The sequence below is a fragment of the Emydura macquarii genome, unplaced genomic scaffold (genome assembly GCF_026122565.2).
Source record: "Emydura macquarii macquarii isolate MOO-44397 ecotype Brisbane River unplaced genomic scaffold, CSIRO-AGI_Emac_v2 contig_2897, whole genome shotgun sequence".
Taxonomy (NCBI): domain Eukaryota; kingdom Metazoa; phylum Chordata; order Testudines; family Chelidae; genus Emydura; species Emydura macquarii.
This window is the reverse complement of record NW_027133034.1, coordinates 46,168,943-46,189,737: the sequence shown is the minus strand read 5'-3', so window position 1 is coordinate 46,189,737 and position 20,795 is coordinate 46,168,943. Positions and strand designations below refer to the sequence as shown.

The 20,795-nt window shown below is 41.4% G+C and overlaps 1 protein-coding gene across 7 annotated transcripts in view; it reads right to left on the bottom strand.

Annotated features, from left to right (window-relative positions):
• Positions 1-9,165: 9,165 nt before the first annotated feature.
• BDP1 (B double prime 1, subunit of RNA polymerase III transcription initiation factor IIIB) overlaps positions 9,166-20,795 on the bottom strand; it is a 67,594-nt gene continuing 55,964 nt past the window's right edge. For 6 of the 7 annotated variants that reach the window (XM_067568616.1, XM_067568621.1, XM_067568617.1 and 3 more), the window contains 5 exons: positions 20,279-20,498; positions 19,318-19,360; positions 16,176-16,458; positions 14,330-14,573; positions 9,166-12,007 (listed from right to left, as the gene is read on the bottom strand). In XM_067568616.1, coding sequence (XP_067424717.1) covers positions 11,894-12,007; positions 14,330-14,573; positions 16,176-16,458; positions 19,318-19,360; positions 20,279-20,498 — 904 coding nt within the window. In that variant the 3' untranslated portion in view covers positions 9,166-11,893. The remainder of the gene's footprint in view (positions 12,008-14,329; positions 14,574-16,175; positions 16,459-19,317; positions 19,361-20,278; positions 20,499-20,795) is intronic. The other variant, XM_067568622.1, reaches the window with a different exon arrangement.

Sequence of the window (20,795 nt, the reverse complement as noted above, 5' to 3'; positions counted from 1 at the left end):
TTCAGTGGTAAAAGTCCCTGCAAGCCCGCAGAAAATTACGCCTGGAGCCCTACGAATTGAGAAAGGATGGGTACTTAAATAAACAAGGTTACGCCTGGAGCCCTATGGACTGGAAATGAGTGACCCTGAGCCCTAGAGTGTGATTTGGGTAAGGGTAGGTGCCTTTTGCCCGGAGCCCTATGGATTGGGAAAGGGGGGGGGTGCCTCACCTGGGTTATGCCTTGAGCCCTATGGATTGGGTTAAAGGTGGGATGCTCTAGTGTGCGGGTAATAGGCTAGATAATGCTTGGTCCTGCCATCAGTGAAGGGGCATAGACTAGATGACCTCTCGAGGTCCCTTCCAGTCTTATGATTCTATAATTTTATGCCTATTTTCAATTTTCCATGATCCCATGCTAGACTCTGTCTGCCATCTCTTACAGAAGCATGGAGCCTGGACAGCTCTGAATGATTGTCATGACATTTGCAAGCACAGGATGCATAATTCCTCCAGTATTTGCAGAGCTGAAAGAAGAACTGCAGGGAAATATGACGATTTCTTGGAGGAGTGACTGCTGTGGGAAATAGCACAAATCAATTCACGGTTGTTGGTGGTGTTCACAGAGCAGCTGTAGATGGTGGAGCATTGCTTCTGGGCCCAAGAAATGAGTACTGACTGATAGGATCACATCATAATGCAGGTTTGAGATGACTAGCAGGGGCTGCAGAACTTTCAGATGCACAAGGCCACATTCCTGGATCTGTGTGCCAAGGTTGCCCCAGCAATCCAACACATGGACACCAAACTGAGAGCTTCATTGAGAGTTGAGAAACAAACGGCAATCACACTGTGAAAACGTGCAACACTGGACTGCTACCGGACAATAAGTAGTAATTTTGAAGTTGAAAAGTCCATGGGGGGGGGCATAGCCATGCAAGTGTGTAGGATTATTAATCATCTCCTGCTATACAGAACTATGACTCAGCAATGTGGAAGACATAGTGGATGTTTTTGCACTATGGAGTTCCCAAACTGTGGTGGAGCAATAGATGGCACACATCCCTATTTTGGCCCCAGAAAATCTTGCCACCGAGTACATCAACAAAGAGGGCTATTTTCACATAGTTAAGCAACTGCTGATGGATCACCGTGGATGCTTCACTGACAGTGTTGGCTGGTCAGAAAAAAAATGGGTACTAACTTTCTGTAACTATTGTTCTTCGAGATGTGTTGCTCATGTCCATTCCAAGTATGTGTGTGCATGCCACATGCACAGTCGCTGGAAGGTTTTGCCCTTAGTGGTATCCATAGGGTCAGTTCTGGTGGCCCCTGGAATCCCACCCTCATGGTATCGTATATAGGGCCCTGCTGATCCCCTGCCTCTTCAGTTCCTTCTTGCTGGCTGACTCCAACAGAAGTGTAGGTGGGTGCGTCTTGGAATGGACATGAGCAACACATCTCAAACAACAAATACAGAAGGTTAGTAACCATTTTTCTTCTTCGAGTGCTTGGTCATGTTGATTCCAAGTAGGTGACTCCCAAGCCAGGCTGTTGGAGGAGGAGTTGGAGTTCAAAGACCCATGAATTGTAGTACCGCTCTGCCAAAAGCAGCATCATTTCTGGTGTGCCATGTAACAGTGTAGTGCGCAGCGAAGGTGTGTATAGATGACCACGTTGCTGCTCTACATATGTCCTGGATTGGGACTTGAGCCAGGAATGCTGCCGAAGACACCTGTGCCCTTGTGGAATGAGCCATCAATGCTGGGGCAGACACCCTCGCCAAGTCATAATACGTCTGGATACAAGATATGATCCATGAAGAAATTCTTTAAGAAACAGGGAGACATTTCATCCTATCTGCTATTGCTATGAAGACCTGTGGTTTTTCTGAATGCTTTTTGTCCTCTCAATATAAAAAGCCAAGGCCTGCCTGACATCTAGAGAATGTAGACTCCGTTCCCAACTGTTGGCATTCATTTGAGGTAGAAGACCAGGAGAAATATGTCCTGGTTTGAATGGAATTGAGAAACCACCTTTGGCAGGAAGACTGGATGAGGGCAAAGTTAAACCTTGTCCTTGAAGAAAGTTGTGTAAGGAGGCTCCAACATGAAAGCCTTGAGCTCAGACACCCTCCTGGCTGAAGTTATGGCCCCCAGGGAAGCTACCTTCCAGGATAGATAGAGGAGTGAGTATCTTGCTAGGGGTTCAAAGGGTAGTCCCATCAGATTTGACAGCACAAGGTCCTATTAGGGAAACTGGCTGACGTTTGAGGATATAGCCTATCCAGGCCTTTAAGGAAATGCCCAACAACGGGGTTGGTGAAAACCAAACGGCCTGCAACTCAGGCATGAAACACAGAGATGGCGGCCAGGTAGACCTTAATTGATTAAACAACAGACCCTGCTGTTTCAGATGTAACAAATAGTCCAAGATAGTGAGAACTGATGACAGCATAGGTGGGGTGCCCTTCTGCATTACCCAAATCGAAATTCTGTTCCACTTAGCTAAGTAAGTGACCCTCATGGAAGGTTTTCTGCTGCCAAAGAGGACCTCTCTAACTGATCCCAATCATGCTAACTCCAGAAGGTTCAGCCATGGAGCTTCCATGCTAGGAAGGGAAGAGACTCGAGGTTGGGGTGCCAAAGGCTGCCATGGTCCTGGGTGATCAGGTCTGGAACCAGAGGCAGAGTGATGAGGGCTTCCACTGAGAGGTTGAGGAGCGTGGTGTACCAGTGCTGACATGGCCAGGCTGGGGCTATCATTGATGGGGAATCCTTCCTTCCTGATCTTCAGTAGAACCTTGTAAATGAGCAGGGTAGGCGGGAACATGTGTAACAGATGACCTGAGCACAGGATGAGAAACGCGTCCACAGTTGAGCCCAGACTGAGATTCTGGAAGGAGCAGAACTGCAAGCACTTCCTGTTGAGTCTTGTCACTAACAAGTCTATTTGGGGAACTCCCCAACGTTGGAAGATGCTGCTCACCACATCCGAGCAGACAGACCATTTGTGACTGATAAAGGATCTGCTGAGGCTGTCAGCCAACTCGTCCTGAGCTCCAGGAAGACAAGATGCTGCTAGCTATTTCGCTTGAGCAATGCAAAAGTCCCACAGTCTGAGGATTTCCTGGCACAGGGGAGAAGGAGCAAACTCCACCCTATCTGTTTATATAAAACATCGCTGTTGTCTGTCATGACTGAGACACACTTGCCTTCCAGATGGACTTGGAAGGTCTGACAAGCCAGGTGTACTGCTCACAGTTCTCTTATGTTGATGTGAAGTAGAAGTTCTGCCTGAGACCAAGACCCTGGGTTCTCCTGGATGAGCTCTCCAGCCCATCACCAAGGCATCCATAACTAGGCACAGTGAGGGGTGAGGCATGGTGAATGGTACTCCTGTGCAAACCGTGCGTGGGTTGAGCCATCAATTTAGGGTTTTGATCACCGAGAGGGGGAGTGAGATTACCCTGTCTGTGTGGTCCCGAACCAGATGGTACACTGAGACTAGCCATGCCTGAAGTGGCCTGAGATGTAATCTTGCATGCTGAACTACGTATATGCATGCTGCCATGTGCCCCAACAGCTTCAGGCAATTTTGAGCCGGCGCGGTGGGATAACATTTTAAGTTCTCTATGATGCTGCATATGGATTGGAAACAAGATTCCGAAAGGAATCTCTTGGCCTGGCTCAAGTCTAGCACTTCCCCAATTAATTCTATCCTCTGAGTGGGTGAGAGAGTCAACTTCTGTTCATTGACCAAGAGGCCCAACTTGTCGAAGATTGAACTTATCAGGTTTACATCTGCATCCACCTGCGCCTTGGTGAGTCCCTTAACTAGCCAGTTGTCAAGGTAAGGATAGACTTGTACCACTTCCTTAGGAAAGCAGCAATGACTGCCATACGCTTGGTGAATATGCGAGAGACTGCAGATAGGCCAAATGGTAGGACCGTAAACTGATAGTGGGTCCAATTGACTACAAAGACGTCAATGTGACTTGGGAAGATAGATTTGTAAAAGTACACATCCTTCATGTTGAGGGCAGAATACCAATCCTTCAGATCCAGAGATCCAGAGAGGGAATAATGGAGGCCAAAAGATTCCATGGAGTTTGCCAGAGTGACCTCATCATATCATGGATTGTTTTTATTAATGACAATGCAACCCTGGAGAGATTCACCAGGGCTAACATGTCAACCATGGTGTCTGCACTCTCAGAAACTCCTCTATTTGGAGCCCTGGGTTTTGTGCCACCCTTCACAGGAGCTCCTGGTGAGCTCTGTTTTCATCCACAATAAGTGCAGTAGCTGAATCTGCTACTGTTTCATCCGAGGAGGAGAAAGAGGCTCTGGTGAGCAGCAGGCATTGTTCCTGCCTTCTGTATTCAAGGGGTCCTGTGGTACTGATTCCTTGCATTCAATGCGATGTTCGAAGTCCTGCTCAGTGCTGGGTTCGGTGCCAGGTCCGGTGCTGGGCAGTATTTCCCCAGCTGACTGAGGTGGATGAGATCTGCTCTTGGAGACAAATGAGAGTGATTATCCAGAGTGTGATCTTTGTGCCTGGTGGAATGCCCACGTGGTCCAGAATGGCCGTTTAGCCAGTATCTGCCATTGGGGAGGCCCAGGCATGGGAGGAGGTTGTCTTGCCTTTACCCTCTGGTGCCATCTCCCCGATCGGTACTGGCTTCTTCTTGAGATATGACTCCTTCTCAGTCAGAGCTATATGGCTTGCTTCGCTGTGACCAGGGCAGTGCAGTGTCAGACTGTGCCAGGGACTGGTGCCACGGAGTGGGTGACTGTGGCATCATAGCTGGCTTGCCCCAATGCAGTACCAGGTGCTTTTTCCATCACCGGTGGTCTGGAGTCTGGGGCTTAATCCTGACTAGGAAGGGATGGTGGTGCTTTCTATGAGCTCACTCACCGCCTCAAAGGTTTCCAGCATGGAGGGGAGCTGTAACTCCTCACAGCTCTCCCTGGGTGGAGAATTGAAGGGTACCAGACTTGACGGACCTCTCAGTGGGGCCAGAGTTGACGGTACCATGCCCAAGGGTCTGAGACTTGAGTGGCTCAGTGCGGGTCACACTGTGCTTGAGACTTTACATCCAGATGTTTTCAGCAGCAGCGAGCATCCTGTCTGTTTTTCTCTGCTTCTTACACAGAACCGTGGGCTGTGAGCAGTGCCATGTCTCTCTGTGAAGCTTCCCTCAGTGCCAGTGATGCACATCAATGATGAGCATCTCTAGGCATAGAGTCCTTTCTCAGCACGGTGTCTCTTACTGATGCCAGTGCACTGAAGCAGACATGCTGGGTCTCGGTTCAGCTGGGCTTTGCTCCGAGGGTCAGAGAGCTGCCTCCATTAGGATAAACTTTAGCTCTGGCTTCTGTCCTTTTCAGTTCTAGAGTGGAATCCCCTGCAGATCTTGCAACGATCCCTCTGATGGGTCTCTCCCAAACACTTCTGACAGGATGTATGCAGATCGTTTCTGGGCATAAGTTTCTTGCAGGCCTCATACGGCTTAAACCCTGGAATTGAAGCATGCCCAGCCCAGGAATGGGGGAAAGAGAGGAGGAGATCCCAATAGGTAGGGATCTTAACTATCTATGCTAATCTGTCACAATTAACAAATTCTTAACTATTCACAGGCAACGTTTAGAAGTTCACTGGGGAAGAGCTTGCTAGGCAAGAGAAGAGCGATGTTCTAGCTACCGTCACGGGCAGTAAGGAACTGAAAAGGTGGGGAGTACAGCACCATGAGGGCGCATCTCCACGGCACACCAGAGCTGACCCTACAGATACCATAGGGGAAAAACCTTCCAGTGACTGTGCATGCAGCATGCACACACCTACTTGGAAGCGACATGAGCAAGCCCTTGAAGTAAGATGCATGATCACAACGCAGGACTGACTGTTCAGAAAACTACAAGCAGGGACCTTCTTTTCTGACTGGCAGAATACCATTGGAGATGTTGAAATTCCACTAGTGATCCTAGGGGACCCAGCCTACTCTTTACTTCTCTGGGTCATGAAGCCATACACTGGCCACCTCAACAGCATCAGGGAAAGACTCAGCTACAGGCTCAGCAGATGAGGAATGAAGGTGAATGAGCTTCTGGTTGATGGAAATGATGCTGGTGATGTTTACTCACCAGACTGGATCACAGTGCAAAAAATATCCCAATGGTTATAGCTGCCTGCTGTCCCCTGTATAATCTCTGTAAAGCAAAGGAGGAAAAGTTGTCACCTGGGTGGAGCTTGAGCAGCTGTCTACAGAGTTTGAACAGCCAGACAGAAAGGTTACCAGAAGAGTTCAGTGTGGAGCTATATGGCTCAGGGAGGCTTTGAAAGAGCATTTGAACAAAGACCACAGTAATGTGTTGTGGTGTATTATGCTCTACCTGGCCCTGCAGTGTGGCAACATGTCTGGAATTGTGTGGCGCTTGCTGCATGTGTCATTCCCAGTGCTGCTAGTAATGTTGAGGTGTTTGCTGTATGCTTAGGATGACTGCATTGTTTGCTACTGGGTTGTGAGTGTACAAGACCACTACTTTCACTGCCAGCAGGCATTGTACACCATATGTTGTAAACTGATAGAGATGAGTCACTTTCAAAACAAAAGTTGTATTCAGTTATGAAAACAAAACCTAACAAATAATCTGAAGAACATAATAGTAAATATTGTGATGCTGGCAGACCAGGTGCCAGCTCATGGCAAAGCCCCAGGCCAATTCACTTGTATATTAGTATAGATCAAAGTGATTGTTAAATATAAAGAGTGTAGTTGGTGTTTAAACTTCATGAAAACTAATGGGATGTTACTTGCATTGTTTTCACTTAGCTGTACCCTGTCAATGTAGTAGCAAACATTTACATTGTAAACCCTTGTAACTAAATAATCCAAAGGTTATAACTAAATGCCCATCAGATGAATGCCTTGTTGAATGCAGATGAAGAACTCGGAGGTCAAAGACTCAAAATGCATTCCTTCCTCTCTGCCATAAAAGGAAAAGTCCACATGTAACATTTCTACAGCTGGTTTAGAGCTCTGCTTGCACAGCTTCTTCTCCCTACAGGCCTGGGAGATCCAATATCTTCTGTCTTCTCCAGGCAGGAGCATGTCTGGAGTGTGTAGCCACCATGGGCAGCTGTACATAACAATGGAAAGCTGCTAGTCTGCTCACTCAACTGGACAATCATGAAAAGGCATTTAAAAAGTGTACAGGGGTTTTAAGGAGGAGGTGGGCTTTTGGTCTATGTCTCCTTGGGCAGAATTTACAATTGTGACCAGAGCAGTCAGTGTCAGGCATTGTGGGATTGTGGCTGGAGGACTGTTAGCGTCAACATAGGTAATGCAGTGTTTACACTCATGCTGCAACAGCCTATGTACATCAACCGGGGCTCAACATCACTCAGGGAAGTGGTGTTACGATGTCATTATGTGACTGGAAGACAACTTTAAGTGTAGATGTGTACAACCTGGTCAATGCAAGGCAACTTCTGTCAAACTAACTTTGTTGTGTAGACCATGCCTAAGACTGGGGTGTTTATCCAAAGCAGTGTCTCAAAAGGGATGAGGAAGGTCATGGTGGATCATGAATTCAGTAGCACTTAAAGGATATCAGTGCTTTCCTTGTGACAGGTCTAAGGGTATGCCTTCAGTGAAAGCAGCAAATTTGCCACCGTCAGATCGATTATTCAGGATCGATTGAACGGAAGTAAAGATCCGCTCAATTGATCCAGAAGTTGATTTAATAAATGCACCCGCAGAAAAAGAGTAACACTGCGCCACTGGGAGCACATTTCCCGTTGGCGCAGCAAAGTGAATACAGCACAGTAAGTAGAAGTTAGAAAGTCAACAGGAGATACGCATGCTACTCCACGTAGCTTGCGTATCTCCCATCAACTGCAGCCAAATTTCCAGGCCTAAGAGAGCCTTCTCCCTCTCTAAGTTTGTACACACACACCCTCTTCTGACCAGTGTAGGTCAGTCACTTTATCACTGGCCCCTAGTTCTTATCCTACTTATGGTAACAGAGAATGTTAAGTGCAGGTGATACATCCCTGGTCCAGTATTGACAAAAAAAACTTCCTTCAACTGGCAATTGTTCCTGATTTTCCAAAAAGAGGCTTTTCCTACTTGTAGTAACAAGCTGAATTAGGTTCACATTGGAATAAAGTAAATGTATATTGTGGACAGTATTTTTCTGGTGTTTTATTATTATTATTATTATTATTATTGAAGCTGTGTTTGAACAAGGTTCTTTTCAGTTTCATCATGAAGAGAGAATACCATATGATATTGTTTGTTCCTACAGAAATGACTGATGCAGAAAATGCAGCATTATAACTTTGTTGAAGGAATACATAAGATAAATGAGCTTGAGGGGACATTTCCTTAAATATAAAGAGTGTAGCTCTGATAATTCAACATGGTAAGAATTTAGTGAAGCTTTTCAGTTGCTTTTTGTGTTTTAGTCACATGCACAAGACTTCCACAGATAGACATCCTTTTAAAAGAAGATTAAAACCATTTATCTACCTCTCCCTATACTGATTATCATATGCCAAATATAACATTGTTACAGAACTACTGGAGTACAGTCCAGAGTTTAAAAAAATATTTTTGCATAATTGATTTTTCAGATAGATTATACAAAATCAGTGTATACATTTATAGTATGGACCAAAAAACAAACACACACACACACACACACACACACACACACACACACTTTCAAAGGGCCTGGGGATATGATCTGTCCCTACTGTTTTTGGAATTTTAATGAAAAGTTAGTACAACAAATGAAGATAAGTATGCAATCCAAGGTTTTAAAAACTTATCAGTCTCTCCTCCCCCTACCAAAAAACCCCCACCCTTTTTTAAAACAGGGAGGTTTAAATCTAATCTGTGAATAGAAAAAGTTTTCAAAATAAAAAAATTAAATGTAATTAAAAGAATGTAGCAAAATTGCTATAAAATTACCAACCAAAGAACAAAATCTATTCACCCACCGTTACAATAATGTAAGTAAAATGTTGCAAGGGTGAACAGAAGGTAAAAAATAGCATTAGTGCGAATGTGGGAATGTTAGCCATTCAACTCTCATAAAAGTTTCTTCTTCTGGCTAATTATAAACTTGTTTATTTCTAAAAGCTGTGTTAGACAGCTCAAGTAAGATCAAGTACACAAGTGATATAAAATTATTTATTCACATAATTTACATATAGAACAGACTGCTTTCTTTGAACCCAAAAGCTAACACATGAAAAATATTACATACAATGTTTGTCAAAGAATCCTTCAAGAAAAGCAGTCCTGTCACATCTTAATAAAAATGTGAAACCATTGATCAGTGGAACTTAACACAGGGTGCTGTTCTGTTTCCTTCCATCACTCCGAGTTATACAGCTTTCATACCCAACACAGAAAACACACGTTATCTTATATCTCTACTGAAATGGGACTCATTTCAAAAGGTATCGATAAAGTGCATATGGGTTTGCTGTGAAAAATCAACAAGAACAAGGTCTGTTGTCCTTTCCATTTAATGAGGATAAATAAGGCACCTTAAAATTTTATCTCCTCTTCTAATCATTTATGAAATACAAATTATTTTTGCCTTGTCATTTGAATCGCATCTGAAATACTGTGAATGAGTCCTTTCCACTTTGGTAGGTACTAAGAGTACATTATTTTATAGCCTCCTTCTCCACAGATCAATTTTCAGAACATATTAGGTAGGGGTAGAGGGGTGATCTAACTGGTTTACCTGATTCTAAAATGCAACATGTCCCATATAATAATAACTAAAAAATATTTGAATACAAGAACCAGCCTCTACAAGACACACTGTAGCCTTAGCTACATGTATATATTGTTAGCTATTACCGCAATGTTTACAGTAGAAAGGGAAAAAACCCACAAAAATGGGTATTTCAAATTAAAATGAAATAGTCAAATGATGAGACCCCAATCTGAAACAGGATATGAGATTGGATCCATTTGTACAGTCATTTTTTAAATTCAGGTGGTCATTTACTTGAAAAACAGGGAGGAAACATTCTATTGAGGGACAGAATCTTAATGCTGCAATGGAAAACTAACCACATCTCATGTTTGGCTGCTACAAAATAAGTGATCTGGGCTTCTATTTTAACGATTCTTAATAGCTGGTCTGCCTATTTTTGCTTATTGTTTAAGTCTTGAGGGCTCTTTTAGAAACTACAAGTCAAAACACTTCTGAAAGGATAAAAATTCAAGTCTCAGCAAGTGATTCAAGATGAATCAGATAATCATTATAATTAGAAAATAATTATGGATTTGCTAGCAAATCATTACCCAACCCTACAGAGTAGATATTTATTTTGCCACCCTCTACAAAGTATCTTAAAGAAATAGTTTGAATATCAAATTTAGCAAAATATTTTAAATTACTCTCTCATTAAGAATCATTTTAATTTTGGCAAGACCCATATACAAAATATAAATTAAAGGTAGAAGCACAACCGTAAGGTAAACAAACACACATTATGTATTACTGAGCTGTGGCAAGTGAAGTTAGCGTAAAAAAAATAACTCTGCTTTGAAGGGATTCTTCAGAACTGCTGAGGAACATAATTAGGGATATACTCATCTTGAGGTATGTGACATTATGTAAACTCCATGTTCTGAAACTCTATTTATTGTGTGTCCTTAATCTCCACTGGCTAATATTTAATCAAGGAGAAAAATACAGACTTTATTTAAGTCCAATTTAAAATACATACCTACTCATTTCAATAAGTGAAGAATTTAAGAATTCTAAATCTTTTAGAAGAATGCCTGATTTTAAGATTGAGACTGTGCGACTATTAAGTTTTCAAGGCAATTTTTTCTTATTATGTAACTGGAAAATTAGTTTTCATGTGACAATCCTAATACCATCCTAAAACTAAGTTAGAGTGCGGGTGGACAAAACAGATAAGTTAAAATGGTTTTCCTCATTTTTCCTAACTGTTTCAAAGTAGCAAATCCCCAGAGCATCCTCACTTGATAGTCTTGGGTTCAATTCTGCATGCACTTACTTTTGATTAATATTAGGGAAATTCCACTGAAATCAATGGAGTTACATGAGTATATAAAAGACAGTGCAAGAGCAGAATTCAGCCCATTGTTTTAAATATTTATATCGAAAAGAAATTAGTATTTACAATGGGAGATACATTAATCTTTTTCTCACCCCAAATCGAACAGATGAAAAAAGATTAACATGGGATAGCATCTTTTAATAAATTAAAATTAAATAAATACAATCTTTCATGTTTATCTCTGTACATTTAAAAGGGATTAAATATCTGGCTTTTCAATCACCGCCTTTTTAAGCTTACGTATCTGTGAATTTACCTATACAAAAATACGTAATTTGGAGATGACTATAAAATAGCCGACAACAGAAAACATTTCTATGTATTCACTACACTACATTTTCAGAATTTGCTTCTTTATCTACAGAGATAAATATGAAAGTTAATTCCCCTTCCTGGAGTGGGACTTCACAAAAAGAAGTATAGCAAATAACTTGTATAACCAGCCCCACAAGCTTCAGCATCATGATTTAAAAGGATATTGTCAAGTGGATGGTCATTTATTCACTGCACTTCTAGAAGGTAGATGTGCACCCAGCATCTACATCTAGAAAAGTTACAGTGTAAGCCAACAGTTGCTGTGTTAGTCTCATCATGCCAATCTGATTCTGAAATGTTTGAAAATGCTCAGATCACCCAGAATGAGAAAAACTGATTTTGTCCTCCAACAGTGCTTGTTATTCTCCATTAGTGAGGCTGGTAATAAATTAAGACTAAGAAAGAACAAAGGAGAATTCACAGCAACTCATCTGAATACTATTCTTTTGTTGCACTGCATTCTTGGATCCCAGAGCTTTATTCTGAATCATCCACCTCCATAAAGATATCACTGAAAAAATACTCTGAGATTCTGGTTGGCTCCTCTTCTTTAGTACAGGAAGTTTGCTTCTCAGAAGACTCAGAAGAAACCTACAAAAAATAAAAGGTTGTCTTTACAGGTTTAATATCTATTGAGATTTGTTATTTCTCATGTATATATGCCTTGTGTACAAACTAAAGTCTCCTGTTAAGTTTAATCATTCACTTAAAATGTAAAAGCAACAAGTCTCCCACTACCATCATAATAATTTCCCCAAGCAAAATTGTTTCAGAGAATAACTTGGATACAAGTGAACTGTAGTACAACCATTCTTCACATCTTCCATTCATTTACTTGGATGGGTGGGTTAATTTTATCTGATCAAGCTATTACCTGTAATACTTGTTCTCTAAAGACATAAAACTTAATGGAATCCTATTTCTGAGTTCATGCACCTAAGCATATATCTACAAATTCTCATAGCTCAAAGTACCCGACTCTTGGACCCAGCGGGAGGCCACATGCTACTTCTGCTAAGGTAATAACAGAAATTTGATCTGCAGGCGTTACAGTACCTATGCAATAATGGTAAGTAAATTTGTATAGAGAAGACAATGTGGCTGCTTTACAAATTTCATAGACATACACAAATCGGAGGCAGAAACGTAGCAGACATGCTTTTCACAAAAACATGCCATGACATAACCTTCAAATTTAGAGTTGTCAGGCTGCTGCAGCAAGATGCAATCAGATATAGTTCTCTTGGAAAGGAGCACAACCTAGTGTGAAGTGATAATAGCTGTGTGGACTTTGAGGGCTTTAGCATTTCCAAATAAAAGCTGAGGGACCTTTTCACACAGTTTTATCAGAAAGGACATTCAAATTAGTGGCAAATGTTGGCAGGACAAATGACCTACAAAACCACCTCTAACAGCAATTTATTGGGGATTTAATGGAGGTTTCAAACAATTATCCTTATCTTGTGCTTTAGATAGTCAAAGTGTTTTACAAACATGAACATGCATAGCATTAACTTTCATTATGATTCTGAGGATAGAACAGTTTCTCTGCAGAAGGCTCAGTGCTTCAGTGTGCCAAGGACTGCCCAGACCTCAGAACAAAAAAGGCAATCAGCTGCTAAAACATCAAATCTATACACATTCTGCCTCCTCAAGGTCTCTCTCCTGAACTATTGGTGGCACAGATGCTATTGGTGCTGGATTAGTTGGAAGTCTGACCAGTTGCACGTAGGACTCTCACACAATCAGCTAATGATTCATTCTCTCATCACTGATGGAACTTGGTGCTCAGCAAAAGGTGATGCCTTAGTTAATGAGCATCTAGCACACCAGCTGAATGTCCTTAAGACACTACAGTCATCTTGAGGAGACACACAGGGATCTAGTTCTCTCCTTCTGTGTGGTAGGACAGTTAGTGAGCCTATCAGCAGGTGGTGGTCAAAGCACAGTCTTGTTATCAAACGAGGGGTCTTAACGTTAAGGCCTTTGAAGGCTGAGCTGGCGTCATATCAGGTGAATTAAAACTGGAGTATAAACAGATGTCACCATGAGCCATCAACAGATCTTTCTGGGTCTTGACTCATTTATGGTCATGGTGACATCTTATCTCACAGCCAGCCAGACCTGATCATTTCTGAGGCAGACACGAGTCATGTCTGTGCGGGCTATGGTGAAAACATACTCACAAACACTTTTGAAGTGCAAGGCTTTTGGTGCAAGTCTGTGTGCAGACCCTTATTTTGGAATTAAGTGTCCTTTTTCGGTTTTGTTTAATAAGGAAAATTAAAGTCACCTCAAGAGATCAGAACAGGCAATCTGGGGAGATTTAATATTAATCAACATAATCTCTTTAAGAAGAGGAATTAAACAGTACAAGTAAGATGGGATGTATTCAAGTGGCTGCATTTTTAACCTTTTCAGTTACGACCCCCTCACCCTCACCCCCCCGCCACACATAGCAGGAAGTGTAAAATTAAACAGCTGACTCCTTTAGGTAAAGTAGTAAATGGGGGATATTCAGAGACATATGCAGTCAGCTTCCTGGATCTACTCGCCACTTGATATGCTGCTCACAGCAGTGACCTCGGGTCCCTGATTTAAGAAGTGAAGGCAGAAACCGGGAGAAATACCATATAAAATGAAATGTTAATTCAAAATTTAAGATGCCTTCGCTGTAATTGGAATGTTGCTCTAAGAGACCCTTCAACATTTAAAAATGTTGACATAATTATGGGCATTTTTCCTATCATTCAACGTAGTCATTTTGTTCAACTTCATGGCATACAGTAAGTAAAAAAAGTCCACAAATCTATATAAGAATTTCACAGTGATCACTTCGCACACACATAAATGATTGTCCCCTAATAATGCTTCACATTTTACATACACATGTTCAGAGGTAATCATATGTACCTGAACTGCAGCACTGCCTATGTTCTCACATTCAGCAGATGTCAACTTGCTTGTAGAAGGAAGGGAGCAGGACTCCCGAGTGCCTGTACTGTTCTCAGTGGATGGAGTGGATCTTTTCAGACTTTGCTTTGAGGCAGCGAGGGTTTTTTGGAGTCTCGTTCTATTCCCTTTAGCATCCTCTCCAGGTTCAGAGTTACTTGTTTTACAAATTAAAGATAAAAAACCAAAAGGTCTTTGGCCAGCCCTATTCAAAACAACAAAATATTAACAATAAAGTTTCAAGGTTTATATGATATTGTCAGCTTGCTTAATGAAAATGAAGTGAAAATATTGTTTGTATTTAATGAGAGTTTGACCTACAATCTAGTAACAAACACTTCTAAATTCTATGAAGATGATTAAACATTCTAAAATAAATCATTTGGAATAGGTTAAATCAACCCCAGGATTTGTTTTGGGGTTTTTTTGGTTTTGTTTTTTATTCTCTGAATTGGAAAATATCACATATTTGACAGATTATTTAAGCAGCGTACAGCTGTGAAAGCTCCTGTAGAGATGTGAAAGCCTTCAACAGCCTCCAGGCCAGGACAGCATAGGAGCTGGAGCCCACCATTCACTAAAGAGTGGTCAATATACGCTCCCTAATCTTTAGGAGGAAGAGACCCCTAACAACAGGAACAGCCGCAGAGGAAACCTGTCAGCCTCTCCCACAAAAGAGCAGGGAATTCCTTCATGTGTGGTGTCCAGAGGCCTCCCCTCTAATGCACCACGAGGGAGGAATCCCAGAGGAATCCCACCCTCCCAAGGGCAACTTAGAAAGCATCCCCGATTGCAGAAGAAAGACACTTCTTGCAGCAGGAATAGCACCAGATCTTCACTCTACCAACATCAGCATGGACAATCATAATGAACTGTTTGTATATTAATGTTAAAAAGAGGGAGCAAAGGCCCACAGTCACTTTTTTAGATTGTAATCTCTAAGGCAGGGACTGTCTTTTTCTATGCATGGACAGCACCTAGATATTGTGGTTGCCACTAGAATACAAACAGGCAACAACTTAGCCCCACATACCACAATGATATAAGAGGAGGGGAGAAATCATCAAGGCCAATAGGCAATGGTAAATGCTACGAGGACAGGGAAAAGTAGAAATTACAAAAAATATCTGACTGTATGAAAGTAAAACTGAGTAAATAAATGATGGTTAGATGAATCGAACTAAAATATAAGGTTAAAGTAAATAAAAAATATAAAAAGGAACATACAAAGAAATGAAATCATATTGCATTTTCTGTTTGTTGTCCAGATTGTAAACTCTGAGGGGCGGTGACATGTCTTAATATAAGAACGACCACACTGAGTGTATTAATTTCTATTACTAAACTGAAAAATTCAAACAGATATATTTATACAGTATATTACATCACAGGACTGGGCAAGGTTATATAAAAGCTACCAATATGGCTGTTCCAAATCCAGATCCTAATGAATAGCGTTCACATCACAAAAGGCAACCTTGTTGATGTCTAAATAGCAAAGCCAAATACTGAATGAACAGGAGACAACTATCTGTTCACTGTGGCACATTGTCAGAAAAGCATGGGACAGCATTGACTATTCTGTTACTATTCCACGGCTAGAATATTTCAAATTCCAAAGCTGATCCTTTCTAGTTTTTTGCTAAAGAAAAGGAAGGACAATGTTCTAGTGTATGGATTCTTAAACTAGAATCACGACTATGCTGCCCTTCCCACAATGTGCAGTAGGAGGACCAAAACATGCGAGTACTGATCTGAAGAAAAGTCTTTGGTATGAGAAGCCTGATAACCAGTGTTCTAGAAATACCTTGGTATTGGGCTTCTTGAAGAGGCAGCTGTGCTTCCAACATGTCCCGAATGTCCAGATTCATAAATATCTATAGAACTTTCTTGCTCACTTGCTTCTCTTTTTCCCTCATGGTGCGTTCCAGACACCAACTCATCTGAACACTTGCATGCTGATTCCTCAAGTGGTACAGTTCCTAAATTCTGAAAGGATTCAGATTGCCCTCTTTCTGCAGTTTGAGATACAGATATAGAGGGAGGTAGTTTTTTCTTCTTTGAAGTTATCAGTTTTTCAGAAAGTCTCCCTTTAAGTGAAAAAATGAATATTAAGCATAAATGGGAAATTTACATTCCTCATTGACTGAATTTATACTCTGAATATTTTTATAATATAGTATCCTGCTATCATGGTCAAAACCACTGTGGTGGCATTATAAAGACTAAGTGTTTTGGGCATTACCATTGACACTAGTTTTATTAAAATAAATGTGAGCAAGTTAAGTTTCTTGAAAGATAATGCTGTTAATTTTTTCTTAATTAGGTCATATTTTGGACCTGAAAATCTTATCAGATCATACAGACATCAGAGTTGGAGAAGATCAATTAGGTCATAGTTTCTCAACCTGTGGTACACATACCCCTGGGGATACGAGAGACACAGGCAGGGGGTACCCGGGGAAAAACAGAGTGAAGGGGAGACGGGCGGCAGCTGCTGACTTCTGGAGAAGCCGGGTGGCAGCCGCCCGCTTCCCGCCCGGTCCCAGCTAGGAGGCAGGCAGCAGCAGCTGCCAGCTTCTGGGGGAGGCAGGCAGCAGCCCCCCGCTTCCTGCCAGGTCCCAGCTCCAGGTGGGAGCCCGGTGACAGCCTCCTGTGTCTCATGAGCTGGGCTCGCTGCTGGGTGCCAGCCACCTGCGCCCCAGCTCCGAGCCAAGGGACAGCCTCCCACGCCCTGGCTTAAAGACGGGTAGCAGCTACCTGCCCACATCCCTGCGTCCCAGCCGGCGCAGAAGCCTCCTGTGCCCCAGCTCAGATTGGGTGGCAGTCGCCCACCTCCCAGGCTGGCAGCCAGGCGGCAGCTGCCTATAACTTGCCCAAATGGCAGCCCGCCTCCCTGGCTCAAAGCCCAGTGCTCAGAAAACTTGTCAATTTCACTGCTCTATGACAGCCCCAGATTTTACCAGTTACCCTCTCTCTTTCTCTCTCTCTCTCTCTCTCACCCTCCTTCCTTGTCTCTCTCTCACCCCTTCCTCCTCTCAAATCTATGGCAAAAAATTTGGCACGGTGCTTTATATTCCCCTGCATTGGCATGCCGCTCAAAACCTCCTAGCTTTGGCCAACATCACCTCTAGGCCAGGTACATACTTGAGTTGTGCACCCCTGGTGTAAAGGTGGTAATCCTACCCACACTAGATCCGACATCTGTCATATCACAGCCTTATATACTCAGCCCTTCTTCCAACATATGGCTCACATTAGTCTGTAAATATAAAATCCCATGGAAAATTGAGTGCTGGGGTACTTATTAAAATTTTCAGAAGTTAGGGGGTACTTGCTTTCTAAAAAGTTGAGAAACACTGAATTAGGTCATGGAATCTACCCTCTGACTAGGGCAGAATGCTCCCTATTATACTTTCTAGGGCTTGGCCCAGTGATGTTGAATTTTTCCAAGCTATGGGCTTCCATAATTTCTTTTGGGAGACTATTGTGTAACTTAAAAAGTAGTACTCTGAAATCCTGTACACAAGTACAAAGCACTAACAGATCTCACTGTCAGAAACTTTCTGATATTCAATCTACGATTTCCCTCAATTTCATCCAACTTCTTTTACAATTATATCCCTTCTCTTTGCATTACCCCAAATATTATGTCTCCATCAGATGTTTACATCCTTCAAATACTCGTAGGTTAATCCTTCTTTCAGTTAAGCCTTTTAACTAATAAACTATACATATTTGGCTTCTTTAATCTTTCCTCATATGTCAGTCCCTCCAGTCCCCTGGTTTTTTTCTAGTTGATCTTCTTAGAACTCCTTCCAACATGTTCACATATTTCTAGTAATGAGGTGACCAAAAATAAAATCAATATTGTACGGTGTGTAGAGGGGAACTATCATTCCTGACATGATGCCTTTTGTGTACACAAGCTGTGGACCTGATCTAAAAAGCTCATTAAAGTCATTGAGAGTCTTTCCATTGATTTTAGTGGGCTTTCTATCAGGCCCTGTATCATCCAGATTCTTTATTCGATTACAGAGATATTTAAAATAAAGCAGCTCCACTATATTTATGAGGGCTGTCCCATTTTGCATGTTCTGCTGGGTCTTCATAGCAGCTAACAACAGATCTATGCTGATCTGGTTAGAATTGCAAATGCACAAAAAGAGTTTGACATAATCGATGTAGTTCTGTATTAACGTCTCCATTTCAAACAAGCGGAAACATATTTGCCAAATGGAGACCAGCAACATTAATAGTAAAAGAAATCTTTGCCAGTTTATGAGTTTAATATTCTGATCTCTCTTGTTTAGTTAACTTCACAGTTTTACTGCAGTATCTTTAAGTAACAATGTAACAACTCTTCCTTTAATTGACAGTAATTCAGTATGAACAAGACTGCACAGATAGATGTGAAAGAGAAGGATGTTCTTTTGACAGGTACTAAAACGAAGCTTCACAACAAAAATCCCTAATTCAGGGGTCAGCTAATTAACAAAAAGACTTCTTTCTGCTTTGTGTTTGAGATCTTTCCTCTGGCCCTCGATGCACAAGTTCTAAAAAGTACATTAAACAGGGAGTTCACTTCTATATCTCAGGTATCTTTTGCTGGTTAAGTTTTAGTTATTTTTTTAAACCCACCAACCATAAAAGTCTTACTTTTAGAAACGTACAAAGAAAAGGCAGCTCTTAACATTCAAGAAAATCATCTTATTTAAGGCTCCAACAATAGTACTGTTTTTTAAGCCCATGGACTTATAACATGAATATACAAAATTTTGCTAGATACCTAATCCCAATGCAGGTAATTGGCAATTAAAGTGAAGAGAAGACAATTTTCTCCTTATGCATATATTGCCCCAGGTAGGATTAGTTAGCAAAACAGCAATTAATGTTAACTACCATTTATAAGAGACTTCATATGTATTAGATCTCAAAGATTCACCTACCAGCAATTTTCCTTGGAGCATTTGTTGATTTAATTGAAGATTCCTGTATTAAACATTTAAAAGTCAATTTCTCTTTTCAACAAAGATGAAAACACAATGAAAATTAGTACAGAAATAAAAAGATAGAACATTTACAGATTTCAAATTAGCAGGGGACATATAATAGGAAGAAAATGGTTTTCAACGCTCAGGGATGTGATAGGACCTCATGTCAATTAATTGTGAGCCCTAGTGTTGATTGTAAATTAGGCTTTCAGGGTACTATCACAGTGGCCATAATAGGGACCTCACATTCAAAGAGCGTAAAAGCTAGGAAGGTACATGCAGTGGGGGAATTCTCAAGGTTCCCACAGAAGTCCTTGATATCAGTGTAAACATATTTACTCAATAGTAAAAATACATGCAAGTCACTCCCAACAATTTGGTCACATCACAGGATGGGAAATCTGTCTAGCTTCCCTATGCAACTAGGATTTTGTGGCTAGTACATCAGTAAAGAGAGATGGGGACATTCCTAGCCATATAGCTTTTTCCTGTAATGAATTTCCTACAAGAATCATGATGTTCCCTTCCCTGAAACAAGACAATTGTGACCAGCATATGCCTAAAGCTTCCCCTGCTGCAAGTGCACTGTCAAAAAAATGAAATAAAAGCGGTGAATGCTCAGAAACAATTAGCAAGAGACACAAAGCATGTCAAGTAGAAAGTACAATGGAAAACAGGGCCGTGAGTATACCCAACAAAACAAATACAGAAACTGGAGCCTGTATTTAGTATTCCTACTGTTTGAAACAAAAAGCAACTTATGGCTTTGATTTTGCTCCTTAAAAGCTTCTGGCAAAACTGCAAATTAGGAAATTAACCTAGTTAATACATTGATTATTTTGAAGTCAGACAGACACTTCAAATGCATACCTCTCATAGGATGCATAAAAATATATTTCCTGAATTAGAATCTGACCTTATAAGTATTTGCTCGATGATCCTCTCCTGAGGTAGATGGAGTTCGCTTGGCAGGAGGAATGTCACTTTCTTCAAGATCAATAGCACACCTCTTCCAAGATGTCTGACCCAAATCAGACCCAACTGACTCTATTGATGTTCTCTGTAGTCCTCCTGTTCCCGTACAGTTGTCTAAAGAGGTAGCAGCTTTATCAACTGTAGCTGTCAGTGATCCAATGCTGTATTTATAATACATGTTGAAGTTATTGTGAAAAGTTACTAATATCTTAAAGAATTAAAATTAAAAATCAAATTTGTAGTGTACACAGCAAAGTTATAAGCAGATTAAGACACAAATCTTTGCTTATATTCTTATCTCCAGCAATAACTGCTTCAAACCCTTTTAGTTTTTATCATCTAAATGGTAAGCCCTGCAAGCTTTTTTCTTTTTAAACCACCAGGAATTAGGAACTCTCTTGACACCTCCTTCTGTCAGTCTTTTTAAAGAAGGTCGTATTTTCTCTTTTAGCATTTTG